The 18,083-nt window shown below is 25.7% G+C and overlaps 1 protein-coding gene across 2 annotated transcripts; it reads left to right on the top strand.

The window, feature by feature from the left end:
• Positions 1 to 622: 622 nt before the first annotated feature.
• On the top strand, positions 623 to 15,970 carry LOC112599323 (guanine nucleotide-binding protein subunit gamma-e). 2 transcript variants are annotated; one of them, XM_025346172.1, is made up of 3 exons: positions 623 to 816; positions 6,887 to 7,168; positions 15,698 to 15,803. In XM_025346172.1, the coding sequence occupies exons 2-3, from the start codon at positions 7,056 to 7,058 to the stop codon at positions 15,801 to 15,803; spliced, it is 219 nt and encodes a 72-aa protein (XP_025201957.1). In that variant the 5' UTR covers positions 623 to 816; positions 6,887 to 7,055. The 2 variants fall into 2 exon arrangements, with proteins under 2 accessions (XP_025201957.1, XP_025201959.1); XM_025346174.1 differs by lacking the exon at positions 623 to 816 and having other exon boundaries at positions 7,056 to 7,168; positions 15,698 to 15,970.
• Positions 15,971 to 18,083: the final 2,113 nt, after the last annotated feature.

Raw genomic sequence — 18,083 nt, 5'->3', positions numbered from 1 at the left:
CGTCTGAATGTTTATACGCACAAAATAACGTTCGTCTCTCCGATAACAACTAACAAGTAACAAAATAACATTATAAATTATAACAATGTACGTCATATAATATTATATAATATAGTCTTATCGTACCGACATCGCCAGACTGGTGTGGTTAGACATTTCGTCGACAACGAACAAAAAAAAACCTAATCGTATAGCTGGTAGTCGACGACCGCATATTGTTTATTAAATACGTTACACAACCATAGTCGAGTACCTACGATGACGACGACGACGACAAGGGTAGGGCTTCTCGTGTCAATATTCGATATTCTGAGTACAACAGTATGTATAGTAGTGCACACGGTCGTATATTATATTATTATTGTAGAATAAGTCGTGAGGATAGTATCGACCGTCGTCGGTTGTTCGGCCGTTCGTTTCTTTTGTACGCTTTCCACCTCCGCCTTCTTGCACTCAATTATATGTATTATATACTGTGCTTAATACTTAATGATTTTATTTTTCCTAATTGGATTTCGCTTGTGTCGCATAAGTAAATAATAACAATATTATTATTATTATTACCTATTTATTTATTTATTTTTTTTTTTTAATACGATACACTGCGAACATAGTTCTTACGCGTTAGGTATATTACAGCACAGTGGCAACGGTTCATGTCAATACATATAGGCACTGTAATCGTAGTGCACCTCCGTTATAGGTAACGAACCATATATCGTCAACGGTCAAACATTATCATCGTCGGACAACATCGTCGTAGAAAATTTGTCGAGCTGCGGGCTTTCGAGTCAAATTTATACTACGTCTATACAAGTAAACATAATAATGTACATACATAATAATATTTTTAATATTGGATATATTTAGTTATTTAGTATCAATAATACGTACACACGATGTTTTAAGGAAAAATATTCCAAAACTTTTCTTAGATCTGAATAATCAAACAAAATTTCTATTCACTGGACAAATACAATACAATATAATATATTATATACATAATGATTATATAGATCAATATTTATTTTCATAATATGCATGAATGACGTTTTTGTTTGAATAGTACAATACAAATTGTATTTGAAACGTATGTTTTGTATAATAATAGAGGCAATATTTAAAACTTAAACCGTGTTTTGGTATAAAAAAATGCTAACAACATTTTTAAAATATAAGAATATAACATACAATATTTAGCCTATAGGTACAGGTAAAATGCAATATTATAACTTTTAAGTACTAAAACTTGATTTTAAATCGAGAAAAAAACAAAAGTTATCATTCATTATCTGTCAAACTCGACCAAACAAAATAAATACCTATTTAAGTTTTTGTTCTGATCGATAAAATTTATAATATAAACAAAATGTCATATAATGTAAGAAAATAAACTTAGTTCAAGTACCAAGTAAAATTATTTTTAAATACCTTCTAAATAATTAATTTCAAGTTTCAAAAAAAATAAGTCTTAAATAGGTAAATAAACTTCATTAGATTTGATATAAATTATAACGTATAACAGTGATTAACAATGTAATAATTATTTACAATTACTTATGGGATATCGATAATAATTACCAAAAACACGGTAATATCCTATATAATATATATGATATAATTGAACTAGGGACTTTCAGTTTCATGATAATAAATGTTTATTAAAAATTATTAAATAATGCTAAATATTTATAATTCAGGCCATTTACCGTCGACTACCTATCTCAGTACGAAATAAAACTTGTGTTGAAAAATATAAATATTCTTCTAATAGGGTTTATTAAAAATTGTAAAGGAAGTATTAAATTAGAGTCACAAAAATATCAAATTAAATACCTACACAGTTAGTTCTTGGATCAAAATAAAGTATACGAATAGGTTCCATATGTATAATTGTACAAATAATATTAATTATTAGGTAAAATGTTAAAATTTGATGACCGAAAATCTAAAACTCAATTTTTTTATATGAACAAATACACAGAATTATTATAATCCACTTCAGAAAAAACAACATATTTTCGTGAATCGTTTATTAGAAAACTTAATTCAGAATTTTATTCCACCCAAAAATTATTGACCTGAAAAAAATACCTAAAACATTAAAATATTAAAACTGCATGTTGTACACGTATCCTACATTATTTTTTATTTAATTAAAGTATGATTACCTATTTACTTATTTTATTATTGAAAAATAATTTTAAATCTTATTATTTTATTGTTTATATACTTGTATAATATATATATATATATATATACATATAGACTAATTAACAATGTAAAAGTGTTGACCCGTGAAATTATTTGATAAACATCATTTTTCAACTATAGTTGAAATTTGAGTTTTAAGATCTAAACATTTAATATTAGAATGAAAGTTCATCAGAGCCAATTCGTATGTGTATTATATACCTGCAGGCTATCCAAGAACCAATTTTAAGCTTGAATTAAATAATACCTAATAACTCATAAAAAATTAATACCATACACTAAAACTAAACTAATAAATTATTTTAAGCAAATTTTTAAACAGTTTCTGAATGAATTCTTTTATTACTTGTTTCTTTTCTTTGACAACTAAAAAATGCAAAAATAATTTCAAAAAATCCTAATGTAATCTTATTTAATTAAATATTTATACTTATTGTTAAATTTTTTTTTTACTAACTATGAATAAAATAATTGAAAAACTATATGATAATGTACATTGAATAAATAGGATAAAAAAACAATTGAGTATAAATATTAATCCCGTGTGCTTGGAGTAATATTATTCAATTATAAAATCTTTCAATGTTTAATTTTGTTTTAAAGTTGATTAAGTTTTAATTTTTTTTTTTCTTTTGATTTGATTTAAATTGTTTCTATAAAAATGTTACTATTAGGTCTCCGCAAGTTAATTAACAATCTGTGCAAGCATAAAACGAATGAATACCTACTCTCGTCTTGTACTATGTATTTTAGACATTTTAAATTTTCTGCTTATTTTACGATTTATGAACAATAAAAATTTTAATCTAAAAAATATGAAAATGTAATTTAAATTTCCTCATTAGTTTTTTATATCGAAATTAAAAAATATTTTCAATAAATAATTATACTTTTTTTCATAATCATTTAAAGTTATGAGATTTAACGAAAAACCTAAATTTAAAAATTATTCTGAGATTAAAATTTTATGAAAATTTTAATTTTAACATCTTAATATTCATAGAAATATTTAGATACCTACTAGCCAACCGTAAATACTTAATGGCAATAAGGTACTTTCTATACTTACTATACCACAGAATGACCTCCTCGGTTTTCTTGTTTTAATTATAAAGTTGATTTCTCCAAATTAACGTGCATACAATAAAAATCTATAGCAAAGAATGACACCATAACAAACATTATTTAATACATTTAAACATGCCTTTAATTATCTATTTATAATTTGTTTAATACAAAATGTTTTTAGAATATAATATTTTTTTTTTTTTTTTTTTTTTTTGTACGAAAATTACATCTGAATCCAACCATCAAATAAAATAGTGAAACTTGAAAATAACGAAAAATTTTTATTTTCCACTTATCTATCATCAATCAAACATAAATGTAATTTAATAAATTACAAGATTGGTTTAATAAAATCATGGTTTTAATAATTTCATTAGATAATGAAATGTTACAAGTTATAACTAATAAATACGTAAATATTTTTCTGACACGAATATTTTACTTGTTTATAACATATACCAGAGTTCGAATTATTTAATTTTTCTAAAAATCAGTCTTTTAATGATTACGAAAATATTGTACCACAATATTTATTTATAAATATTTATTATAATACGTTATAACTTATAATAAAATCAATAGTCGCGTATAACAAAAATCAGTATAAATGATAAAAAATATTTACCACTTACGCAAATTTTTTTTATTAATTGTGATAAAAAAATATTTGTATTAATTTTTCGAATCTCAATGCTGTGGGATTTTATTATGTTTTTGATAAACTTTGTAAGAAATTGAACTTTGAAAACTTACAATTTTTTTTCTATTTTTCAAATGAAATGAAAACTTATTTTAAGAAAACTGTTATTAACTGTTAAGCTCTTATGCTTAAAAACAAATATTTTATCGTACATTTTAAAAACAAAAAAATAAATCTAAAATTTCAATTATCGATCAATATTACAAACAGAACAAAAATGTATTGAAAAATAGTCTAGTAATAATAGTAAATAGTTAAATAACAATGCTCTTTGCTAGTATAAATATTTGATACAGACTCTTTTGACTACAATAATTGTTATTTTTTTTAAATTACTATTAAATAATAAAATCAATTTTAACTTAAACTTGTATTGTACAAATATTCTTCTTTTCTTTATTATTATTGTTTTTTTAGGTTTTCCTAATTATTTTGAAATTATATACTTTTGACTTCTTAGAGTGCCAATTAGGTATTATTAAATGAATATGTCCCCAGAAAACATCCTAAAAATCAAAGTATTTTTACAACTCGAAAAGCACAATACACGTCAAATCATGTAAAGTAAAAAAACACATGTCATTGTAAAACCATACATTCATTGTTTCACCCTTAATCCTAAATGACTCGAAAAATGGCAACTTACTCAAAATTTGGAAATGGTATAATATTTGTTTTTGTATAATAATTTAATAAAGATTTATAGTTTTAAAATAACATTAAGAAAACATCACATTTATTCATTAATCATTAATCATTTAGAATTTAAGTCATAATATTCATAAAACGATATCCATTTGATATTTTAATATTAAATTATTTATAATATTTTAAGTGTCATATTTTTACACGATTAATTTAAACTTAAATGTTTTATGAAATGAAAAATATATTTTCAATCTTCCTTAATTAGTTAAGTGGATAATAGAAAATAAGGAACCTCTAAAATCTTAAATTTAATTATTTAATTTTTTCAAATAATTATTGAATAAATATTATATAATACAGGAATAATTTAAATCGCAATCGTCTTCATTGAATCAAATAATAAAAATTACGTCAATAATTCTATTGAGGCTACATTACTAACATATAATTTTAGTTTTAAACATATAAATTAAATACACTCAAAACACTTGATAGTAATTTTATTAATGATTTAATTCAGGAATAAAGAATGTATAGATACACTTTTAGTGTTAGTTATGTGATTAAAAAGGATATTAACTCAAACAAAGTAATAACCAAAATAAAAAAAAAGCTAATTACTTGCTCTTTATCTGCGGATATTGCTTAAATCGCTTATTCTGTTAAACCTAATAGTTGTTAAATATTTAATCGATAAATCAATATTATTTATACATTTGTGTAATGTGTATATGTTGTAAAAAGTAAATATATTTTCTTTTTATGGTAGACAATAGGTATACATAATAAAGGTACTACACCTAACCTTTTATGAGTACTAAACAGTTATAAAATTCACTAAACTGAAATATATCTATGAATTAATTATAAAAAAAAAATAAAATAGATTAAGCAAATTACTTAAAACTATTTTTAAATACACACAGGAGAAATAAAATAATTAAACCCTCGTATAATTATTAATTGAGCTTAATTTAAAAATATATACTGTAGGCGCATGATCAATGATTTTTCTTAACATTATATTAAATTAATAAGGAAAATTATACCTGTTATATATTGTATGATGCAACAAAATAAATTTAGGTATAGGACGAAAAATAGGAAATACCATTGTTGTGGGACCTATACACTTATTGCTAAATCCACCGTCGTGCTCGATCTCAACGTACGGATCATTGACTCTCACCGATAAAATGAAAAAATCTCAATACTTGAATAAATTAATAACAAGACGAGTGAAACCCTTACCGAATAGGGTGAGATGACAGAGGTAAGGCCATCGCGTATAAGTTTATATTGCAATGGAATAAGAATTCGTTCGTTAAACAATTGGCTGCGGCCAAAAAAAAAATTTATCACGCTTAGCACGCGCAGGTATATACGCCTTGCGACCCGTGACCAAAACGAGTTAAAAAAAATCCATCTACCCCCAGTGCTTATCCCCTTTGTGCCGTAGATCGTGTAGAGAGAATATTAATACGGTAAAAGTATAAATGTCAAAAAAAAAAAAAAAAATAATAATAATAATAATTTTTTCGCCCACTACGCACTAAAAATCGTACCCCCAACAATATATAATAATACAGAAACGGCCAACAGGTACCAGCTCATGTCAATATTATGTCTAATGGTATATTTAATATTTTGTATATATTATCATGTATAATATAATATTATTCGGTTTCCGATCGGCTGCAGTCAAAATATTATCATTACGCGCGTTTAAAACAACGTTTGTGTTGTACGCCTTCGTCCGCGTCCCGACGCGACGCGGATAAACCCATCTGTAACACGTCTATTGCACGCGACAACGGTCACGGGGGCCGTGTCCAGGGGAGGGTGTGCACCACCGCCTTTCTGTAAACATAATATATTATAATAATAATCGTAATGATATATATATATATATATATATGCGCATAGGTGTAAAAACAGTGGTGAGAAAACCGAGCGAGTGGGGTAGCGGTGTTGCCGCGCGGTTTGTCAACGGATGGACGGGCGGCGGGTGGCGGGCGCGGCGGCAGCGTGGGTGCTCGTGAGCCACCGTGTTCACACGAACACACCGTGCCAGAGCAATGTCTGTCGCGCGCATTTTCGGCTTTGATAATAATCGATATCGTGCCGGGTGCGCTACTCGGCGGGGAACGGCGCGGTACAAGCGCGTGTCGGGGTGGGGCGGGACGGTCCCGCGCGATGGCGCGCGCGCTTGTGTGCGTACTAATACTGAACCGTGTGCGCGTGCGTTTTTCGCAGACCCGACGGACGGACGAACAGGCGGCGCTGGTCGACGGCAGCGGCGGCGTCTGCGACTACCGCGGTATAAGGTCACCGTATATACGTATATACCACAGCGGCGGCGGAGGCGGCGGCGGCGGCGGCGATTACGACTACGCTATACGCGGGCGCCGGCAGCAGCGAAGTCATGGACCCCAGTGTGCTTTCAGCGATGGACCGGGACGCGCTCAAGAAACAGATCGAAAACATGCGCTACCAGTCCACAATGGACCGATGGCCGCTATCCAGGAGCATACAGGCGTGAGTACCTCAAACCCGACACACAATAATGATTATAGTATACGATTTACATGATAAATATTATATTGATTTAACGCGTTTAATATATTATTTGTTGCACATTAATATGGTGTGTATAATTAGAGCGTTATAGCGACGATAATAGTGCGCGTGTCCGAGTGGCACAACAAACGCGGACCAGTACACGATATAAAACATTATTATATTATAGTATTAAGTTTTGTTTTTCGCCACGTGTATATTACCTTCATAATATTATTATCGTCATCGCCGATGGCTTATGTGATCTATGGAAAATGTTTCCGTTGTCTAAACCTACCTATCGTAGTCACCACACGCGTTTAAAAAACCGCGTCTCTCATACTACCAATCGTAATATATATATATATATATATATATATATACGTATACGAATACGTGTATGCATTATACAGAACATTGTAACTACCGCCCATGACTAAATAAATCGTAATAAATTGATAATATTTGTCCGTGCGTTATCGACGACGCCTCTTGATTCCGACTGCGGCTAGGTTACCGGGTCTATTTGAGACAGTTGCCCACACGTACAATACACATATATAGGAACAACGGTGATGATGCGTACTTTTCGCGCGCCCCGTCGACAGCGACGGTTTCCACGACGGCGACAGTCCCATTTTTTAAATTTTTTTTATTTGATTCACCTGCAGCCGTTTCCCGCGATAGCCACGCTGCAGTCAAATCACACGCCGGCAATATATAGTTACCGTTTTACGCGATAGATTTTAGAATAATATACTACGATAGATGGCCAGTACACCTAAGTATTTCTTATAGATTTTATTTTTCACATCGCATTACTCATACAACTCACGTACTTTACAACACTGTTATTATGCAACGATTTCGTCTACTCTACTACACTGTGCATGCATGTAACGTCAAATCCCCATCAATAAACGGTTATAACGATAATTTTTTAATAATTACACACAAATATAATTTGTATTTATACATATATACAATATACATACCACAGTAATATATACTGCACATATATCATGTCTGAAGATAAATATTATAATTTATTATGCATATGTTTATGCATTGCTGTCGTATACTTGGGGTGAGTATGCGTAATCATATAGGATTCGGTGATCCCCTTCTTTGCCCATTTGTATAGAGTTTATACTACTTATATAATCTAAATTTTACATATTAAATTATAATATTTAACATATTTTGCATTAAAAAAATAGGCCCTCCGTTAATAAATTGTTAACCATTTATTTATTAACCAAATTATTTTCTCATCTCCAGATAATATGCTATAAACATTTTGAATAAAATATAAATGCTAAAAAATAATTATTATAAAATTAATGCAAAGATTTTTTTTTTTTTTTAATGTTATTTAACTTATAGTTTGTATTCGTATATATGAACTATAATAAGTTAAAATGAATAGAGATAAAATATATCATACATAATATAAAATAAACCTTATAATAAATATTTAAAAAAATAATGTAAGTATAATTATATTAAATATGTATGTAATGATTTTTTGTTAACTATTTAAGTACCTAGTTAACATAAGTCAACAGTATTCTGTAAATAAAATGTTATCTATAAGAGTTTAAACATTGAGATTCGGATGGATTATATAGTTTATTTCAAAATATTTTACTATTGTTATATTTCTTTTAACATTCTAAATGAACAACATACGATTACTATTATATAATATTGTACACAAAATACGACTTGTTATTGTAATGTAATTGTTAATAAAGATACTAACAATACTATACTATACTGTATAGTGTATAGTGTATAGTATACTTATTGAATTCTAAAAAAATAAGCAAGTTAGATTCATTGAAGAATAATGTACGATATGTTTCAATACCAAAGAAAAAGGTTATTAGAATCATAATTAGATGAAGGTTATTTCTACAACTTCTTTTGAAAGATATTTTTACTCTTTTTAATGTAATACACTTTGTACCTATATTCTTTACCCGTAAATATTATTATGGTTATAATACCTTATACCTTGATTTAATTAAAAACCCTTTATTTTTAATCTATTTTAAAAACACATATATTTTATAGTCATTTTTTTTTTTATTCTGGTTAAAATTTTAATAAGTTTTTTTAAATATTAATAGATTACGTAGTTTTATCATAAAACCATATTCAATAATTTGAAACCCCTTTGAGATAGAACGTGTCTTTTTGTTCAAATATGTATTTAAGTTTTAATGAAACTTCTTGTATTATATTTACACAAGTACACGATGAAGCAATTTGAAGTTTGAACATTATCTAATGAAATTTTTATCCTTTTTAAAATTTATTTAAATTTCTATTTAAATACTATATTTATAAATACCTAATAAAAAAAAAACTCAAAAATGAATGAATTGATTTGATAAAATATATTATATTATGGTTTTATTTAAATTTCGTTGACTAATGAGAAATTTTAAAAGATATTTTAAAAATATGATTTTTCTATATTTTAATTACATTTAATAAATAATATTAGTTTATTTCCTTGTTTCGTTATATATTAACAGAAAATATTATTCTTTTAATTGTTAAAAATTCCAAGTACTATATATACACTAAAAAATAAAAAAACCAATTGTAACAACCAACAACAATATTATTGTTTTAATTTATTTATTTTATAACTAATTAAATATTTGTTAGTATAGAAATAAAATTATTGGTTCCTACATTTTTAGTAAAATGGTAAATAGTTGTTTCAAATTTAATAATCCTCATAAATGAAATGTTTGTTAGATACTTACTAATTGTTTTAAATACTTTTATTTATATTTCAAATAATTTCACATTTAAATCAACTTAACTGAATTTAAAATAACATTAGTTGATTTCTATGCTTGGATATCAGGGTTGACGAAAAGCTAAAATAAAGAATAATATTTCACTAGGTTTTTACTATGAGTATAATTAATTTATATTATTTTAATTGCGTAAAATCTTACAGCGTGAATTATACTTATTTGTTTTTTTTTTTTTAAGTTTAAAAACAAATATTGTTTTACTGTTCTTTTGTTAGTATTATTATACTAGCTGGTCATCTAACATTATTAAATTCTAAACGTTTTTATAGTATCTCTTCACATACAGCCTACCATTTCTTGTTTAATAGTTAATATTGTGGGTAATAGCACAACATGTGATGTGTTATAGAACGTATGGCTTAAGATACTACAAGACTAAAAGGTTATTAATAGAGTAATACTTTACTACTCTAGCCAAACCTTCACCCCTGTGTGAGAAATACGTGTTGTTATTATTATTATAAAATATTTAACAAAAAAAATTTTTGTATGTTCTTTTTAAATTTAATAATTAAACTATTAAATAATTCAGAGGTATTCAGCTGAATACTACGGAAAAACTATAAAACATGAAAATAATATTATAATACTATAGTAAGCTATAAATTATAAGTTATAACATAATATTACATACATATTATATTATATCATGTGATATGTACACGTCACATGAGTAAGTAGTAGTATGACACACAAATATTGGTACTTTAAAAACTGTTAAAGTCACATGATATTTAACCCTTTTTTTTAAATGTCACTTAAAATACTTGTCATATTATTCTCTTTAAAAGCAATATCAATATAATATTCATAACTCATATGTTCATGGTAGCACTGGTAGATACTACCACATAAAATGTGTATATAAAGATAACGTTATGTTTTTTATAAGATGTTATAAAATAATATATAATACACAATTTACAATTCACATTAATATGTATATGTTGAATTTGTATTAATTGATTGATCGAATTTTAATATAAATATGTACGTTTTAACTTTTAATATCATTAACGTATTTGTAAAATCTGATATAGATTAGGCAATAGGATTGTATTCAATTCATATACCGAATCTCTTATAAAAATACATAAAATATTAACAAATAATCTTACACAAAATATTCGTAGGTATAGTAAGCAAACAATAACAGTATAATTTGGAAGACTCCACATATCACATATGCATAATGTATAATAGTCATTCTAATTCAGGATAGTGTAATCATAACGCTGTATATGTATGATAACTAATAATACCTCGTTATGCGTTTGTATTAAATTACCCGAAGAAATATCATTATAATATATAGGTTATAGGTATATATCGTAAACAAATAACAATGATTATAAAATTGTTAATAATAATAGGTGTCTATATAATAATAAAATTGCAGTATCTCCGTGGTTGTATAAGTACGATTTTGTAGTGCCATTATAAGTTATAACTACTAAGTGCTAACGCGAGTGAATAGATGCCATAAGTTGAAAAAAAAGGAAGTTTCAAGAGCTTTGATACTGCACTGTTGCTGTGTAATTTATTTTTGATTTACTTTGTCTGTAAAATAATAACAATAATAATAATAATAATATAATACATAAAGTAGCTCGATTATCCTATGAGCACCAAAATTTAAGATAAAATTCAACCAGAATAAAAGCCATTATACTACAATCATTTTCGACGATACGTCTCCCTTTGCACATACAATAACACAATACAGTAGATGGTTACAATAATAATGATTAAAAATACATTATCTCACCAATGAAGATTATAATATTATTTCAGTGAATTTATGCGAATTATTTTCACGCATATACGCATTTACATATTATGTGAACACGTGTGTAATGAGTATTGTCGTTATTTCTTCTTATCAATATTGTATTGAAAAAAGTACAATACCTATGGCAGTTTGGTGGATGAAAGATATCTTTGCTCACACAAACCGATACCGGATGTCATTAAGGATATTTTGGTAGTTTTGATTTTAATCTGCTAAACCTTAAAAAGATTTACTCATTGTAATGTAAATGCATAACTTATTTAATCTATAAATTATATAATTTACATTATAGACCTAATATATATTATCTTTTTACTATTATTCCTCACATAACAAAAAATATAAAACTATACAATGTACCTATTAGGGCTGAATTATATTTTCAATATTATGATACCAAAATAATGTGTGTATATATATTCGGAACCGCTGCTCCCTATTCGTTTCTCTTGCCACTCCATTCAATTTTTTTCGTGGGATATGTTTATAAGTCTAATATTAGAAATATGAATTAAATCTTGTACAAACATAATAAATTATTAAAAACTTCAAATAAAATAAAATACATACGTATTACTATAATTCCTCATCAAACACGATATTTTAATTGACTTATCTTAAAATGTTTACTTAATCCTGATTCCACAAACTCTCTCATCGTTAAAATACAACTTATAATTAGTTATGCGTAAATACTAAATATATTCACTTAACATCATATAATAAATAATTAAACTTTCTCAAAGCTTTGTCCCCGTGATTGCAAATATTTGCAGGTCTGTCATTTTTATTTAAAAAAAAAAACGAAGCATTACAGTATTGACATTTTTCTATCATACCACCAACACCTAAATATTCAGGCTCATCAATTTGTCCATTCTCTAATTTTTATTTCTTTAATTTCTTGTTTTCGTTTATTTCTTAAATGTTTCTTTATTTTTAAGTATTGATCATTTTATCATAGTGCGCGCTTTTTATCAGGTATTTGAAACTTCTATCAATTGATCTTAAAATGTACAAAAGAACTCTAACATTGATTGCAATTATAATTATTCGACGAAACAATTTTTCATAACTTTTTTGTATAACAGTAAAATGCAATATATAATATTCTGGATGTATTGCTACATAACTTGGTTCGGAAAAAAATAAATATATATAATATATAATATACGACACCGATATATTTTTATTTAAATATAACTTGGTTCATGAAAGTCGATGTCGGTGAATATTATACGAATAATCCTCCTGTAGTTAATTGGATTTGAATATAGCGTTTGTTAAATTTTGATTTAAGTCTAACTTTTTGAGAAAATTAATTTAGGTTTAGGTACCTCATAATTAGAAAATTAGCAAAACACGTAAACTACACAGATTATTTGTACCTTAGGTCATGCAATGAATTTATGGAAAATTATTTTAAATAAATCAAACTGATGGTGCCACGAAAGTATTCCTATTTCATCAATCAATTTTACGGGAATAGGACTACCTATTATAGGAATTATATCATAAAAATATGCTTAAAATCAGTTTCAGAAATGTATTTGTAAATTAAAAACAAGAACTTTGGTAATCGGATAAGTGGTTTGAGAACAAAAAACTGATAAAAGTATTAACTTTAACAACACTTTTCAACATTTAAAAGGTAAAATTACCAAAAAAATAATTTTTTATTACTGATCTACACTTTATTATAAAGAACCTCTGTGGAAAATATCAAATGTCTAGACCCAGTGGTTTGGTCTATGTATTGATATGCCATTCAGTTAGATAATTTTTTTTCTTTTTTAATAAAATATTTGTAATATTGATATAGATCATAAATATATAATATTATAGGTGCATATTACATATATAAAAAAAGCTGATAATTTTCGTATATTAAACAACAATGAAATAAACAAAATAATTATTACCCTAAATGTTTAATTATGTTCCATTGAAAAATACATTTTTATTTATATAATTGTGTAATATTATTTACTGTTCAAAACTTTTCAATTGATTAAATTTTTTGAGAAATCAAGCTCATTTCAGAAATAGATCAATATTTTATTAGTTTAAAATATACATATTATATTATACATTTTGACAAATGCCCATATGCCCATAAGAAATTCAATTCAAAATTTAAATTAATTTTACGATTCTTTACTCTCCACTAATTATTATGTTAATATAATTAATTTTCGTAAATAAAGATTATTATTATTAATAGTAATAGTATTAGTATTATTATTAGTTATAGTCGAGTAAATTACATTATTAAGACTAGATTATTGAATTGTTGAATAACATATAAACCTGTACCTACATATTGTGTTGTAATATACAGACCTATAATAAGTATCATTATTTTAAAATTTAAATAGTTAAAAAAATTTTGATTTTTAAAATTATTTACTGTGAAGGTAGTGTACAAATTTACATATTTTAATTCTTTACAAAGTTTGAAGTAAATAAATTAATTAATAATAGTAATAATAATAAATAATTTATATTTTAAATGTAAATTTAACATTTTTTTATCAAAACACTAACTATTTTCTTATCAAACGGTATGGAATTCTGTGTATAATATAATTTATGCAAGCATGAAATATTTCACATGATATAAGTGTAAAACTTCACCACATTTATAATTAGTTATTTGAACGAATTTCTAATTATTCAGAATCTTAAATATATAAGTATATACCTCTAACAAAATAAAAACTACATTTCCAAAATAAACATGACATCTGTGAATAATTACGTATAATCAAACAGAAGTGTATTTTAACGTATACAATTTTTTCCCAACTCTCGCTTTTTTATCTTTCTTTCTCTCTATCTCTGTCTTTCCCTCTATATAAGTACGTACTAAGTACATGTTGACTACAAAAGTTTCATTTCAATAGTAAATTATATGGCTTAATCATATACAACAATAATTACGGCTCGTATTATATAAAATCTTATATTTATAGATATTATCCATGCGATATTACAAAGTGTGCTTTGTCACATCAATACTATGAACAAAACCTATACAGCATTTTAACGGTCTATTAAATCATAATTTATTCTGTCAATGTTTCGGTCAGTTTGTTTTACCACACCCAAATAGATGAATGTGAAAATCATTAAGTACTTCTAAGTTAAGTTTAGTTAGTTGGTATTTAAATGTAATGGTACTCACATTTTTAATAGAATTCGTCATAAAATAATTATTTGACAACTTGTAGGTAACTATCTATATAAAATAATTTTATCTCTAAATTTACATTAAAAAAATTAATTTTATGATATTTTTCAATTTTATTTACAATTAAAGTGAATTATGACTGTCTGTAAAAAAATTTCTATTCGTATCTATGATACAATTATTATCCCGAGATCTATTGAACAAATAATTATTTTTAGATTCAATACGATCTACATTCGATTTTGAAATCAAATAAAAATTCTTTAATAAATATATTTATTATTGAGAGCTGTTACGTTATATGTTAAACCAAATATTTAGGTGTGAATTATAATACATTTAAAATGCAAAACTATTAAAAATAATAATCTTAGTACAGCTTATGAACAAGTGATGAATGATACCGAAATCAAAAAAAACTTTAACAATAACTAAAGATAAACTAAGATAATATGGTTGAAAACCGTATCTTATATCTAGGTAAAAGATTTATTAAAACACGTTAAATATGACATGCGAGTGTTATCATATAAGTATATTTATATTTATATCTTTACAAAACCAAAGCAAGCGATGACAACGATTATGACATGATTTTGTGTTTAAATTTGTAGGTTTCTAGTAAATAATTATATTATAAATAAAGGAATTCAATTTATCTTATTTATTTTAACTGTTCGCAGGATGAGGGAATTCGTCGAAGAAAATGAAAAAACCGATCCATTAATTCACGCTCCAGACAAAAAGAACAACCCTTGGGCGGAAAAAGGAAAGTGTGTAATAATGTGAACGATTTTTTTTTTACACACTCAACTCGGCGCCGTCACCGCCCACACAGTCATGCCGCGCTAACCTGTCGGCATTGGATCCGGTTAAACTTACATTTTCTTTACATTTTATTAACGCAATCATTTATTTTTTATTTTATAAAAAATAATTGTAACATTTCTAATATTGTGTATTTTTTCGTTTTATTTTGAATTATAAAAATACATTTTTAATAAAATTTAAAAAAAAATTATAACATAAAAACAAGTATTTTAAGGGTAATTATATAAGCTCAATAAAATATAAAAATAATAGTCTTGATTTCAAGTATGATAACTTAATTAACTAGGTAGGTCAATAATGAATATGTAGGTAGGATATGCGTGCGCGCCTTAATGTTATCAATTTCTGTGTGAGTACTTTAACGATGAATACATCTTTGTCTTGTTTTTTTTCCCTTTTTTTTCTTAATTTTAGATTATTTCTTATATTATATGATTTTTTTCCTTTAGTCATATTATTATTCTAGTCACTGTAATTAAGCCCATTTCAGGTATATTATTTATATCTCATATACCTATATTATTATAATTATAAATATTTATAAATATTAAATACTATATTATACATGTATTATACTTTTATTAATAAAATAATTTATAGCTATAAGCATCAACAATCATCGTATAATGTCGGTCACTTCTTTTTGTAATCCAAATTGCAATAAACCTGTATAAGGCCCATCGCGGTTATTATAATAATAATATACACAGTTAATGTCTTAACCGAAATATATCCTAATCCCTCCCTTATCCGAGCTTAATTAAATTGAAATTTTGCGTCGTGACGTTTCTAAAAAATTTTATACATTTTTTTTAAAAAAAAGGTAAGCCTGTCTAATATTTGTATAAATTGGAGTGTTAAAATAAAATTTTAGTTTACTACAATTAATTTTGATTTTTTTTTTTTTTTTATGTAGTATTTTTCTGGTAATATTTATGGGCACCAATTACGTTTTAAGTTTAATATTTAGTATCTATAATAATAACATTGTTTTATTTTTTTGTCGTCACTATATACAATAATACACAAATGTATTATGTCATTCGTAATACGTACGTATGTTATGCACATAATATATTAAATTTTACATGTAACAACGATTAAATAAAACGATGTATAATATAAATATATATACACATAATCATAGCAAAGTGAACATAACACTGTCATATTGTTCTGTATTCACAGGAAATGAAAATAACGATTCAGCATTTGATTTAATTTTTAGAAAACATTATTTCGATTTTACTATTATAATTATTATATATTATATTACCAAAAACGTCTGTAAATATAAATATGAAATATAGATGTTTTTGATCGATTTTTGATTTTTAGTTTTGTTTTGTTGTCATCATCTTTTTTTATTTAAAGTACTCCGTTTGTCAACCTGCTCAGTACACACCAGTGTACTGTTTAAATAATTTGTTTGTATCTAGATACAAACTATAGATAAGATATCTCACCTCAAAATATATCAAAAAATAGATAATGACAAATTAAGTTATTAACAACATAATCCAATAATTTTTAAAATAATATACGAAAATAGAATGTTCGAGTATTTTTTAAAGACTATGTCTCGTGAACAATCTAAATAAATTCATTTAGATGACTTATTTTTCTATCTTAGATGGCAGTAAGATACAAATTGTGTAATTTATCTAGATAAGATAATAAATACGAGTGTTTTATCTAGATAAATTTATTTAACTAAATTGAATTATGGCACAACACTACTGCACACACATGTGTTATTACAAACTTATGCTGACAGTGCACGATGAGTTTAACAGGTACGCGCACATGCAACAAAATAAATACCTACGCATTGCACTGCATCATATTTTATAGGCCAATTTTTGTATTTTTGAAAAACATTTTTATACAATTTAAATTACTTGTTTATATACTAATAAAACGCTATATTAAAAAAAAAAAATTTAATGTTCACTATTTTTGTCATAGTTATTTTAAAACATTTTTATGATAATCTAATTTTTAGAATCTGAGCAGAACAAATGTATTAAATTTGAAATAAACTCGTTTTAATAAAATCGTTTTTTATGTTGTGAAATAATACAATTATATTGTGACAACATTAAGTATTAACAACAAAAGCAGACTTGATAATCAAAGATCGTACAAAATATTACTTTGGAATAGAAATCAAAAATCAATAAAGGCGCTTTAATAATAAAGTAGGTATCACAGCAGTTATAACCATATCATAAATAA

The sequence above is a fragment of the Melanaphis sacchari genome, unplaced genomic scaffold (genome assembly GCF_002803265.2).
Source record: "Melanaphis sacchari strain LSU unplaced genomic scaffold, SCAv2.0 Contig50_pilon_pilon, whole genome shotgun sequence".
Lineage (NCBI taxonomy): Eukaryota > Metazoa > Arthropoda > Insecta > Hemiptera > Aphididae > Melanaphis > Melanaphis sacchari.
This window is presented reverse-complemented; position numbering and strand designations above follow the sequence as displayed.

Bases quoted from the DNA above. Each gene is read 5' to 3' on its own strand.
- LOC112599323 (XM_025346174.1), top strand. From the start codon at position 7,056: ATGGACCCCAGTGTGCTTTCAGCGATGGACCGGGACGCGCTCAAGAAA. The intron at 7,169-15,697 runs GTGAGTACCTCA...AACTGTTCGCAG, and splicing joins CTATCCAGGAGCATACAGGC to GATGAGGGAATTCGTCGAAG.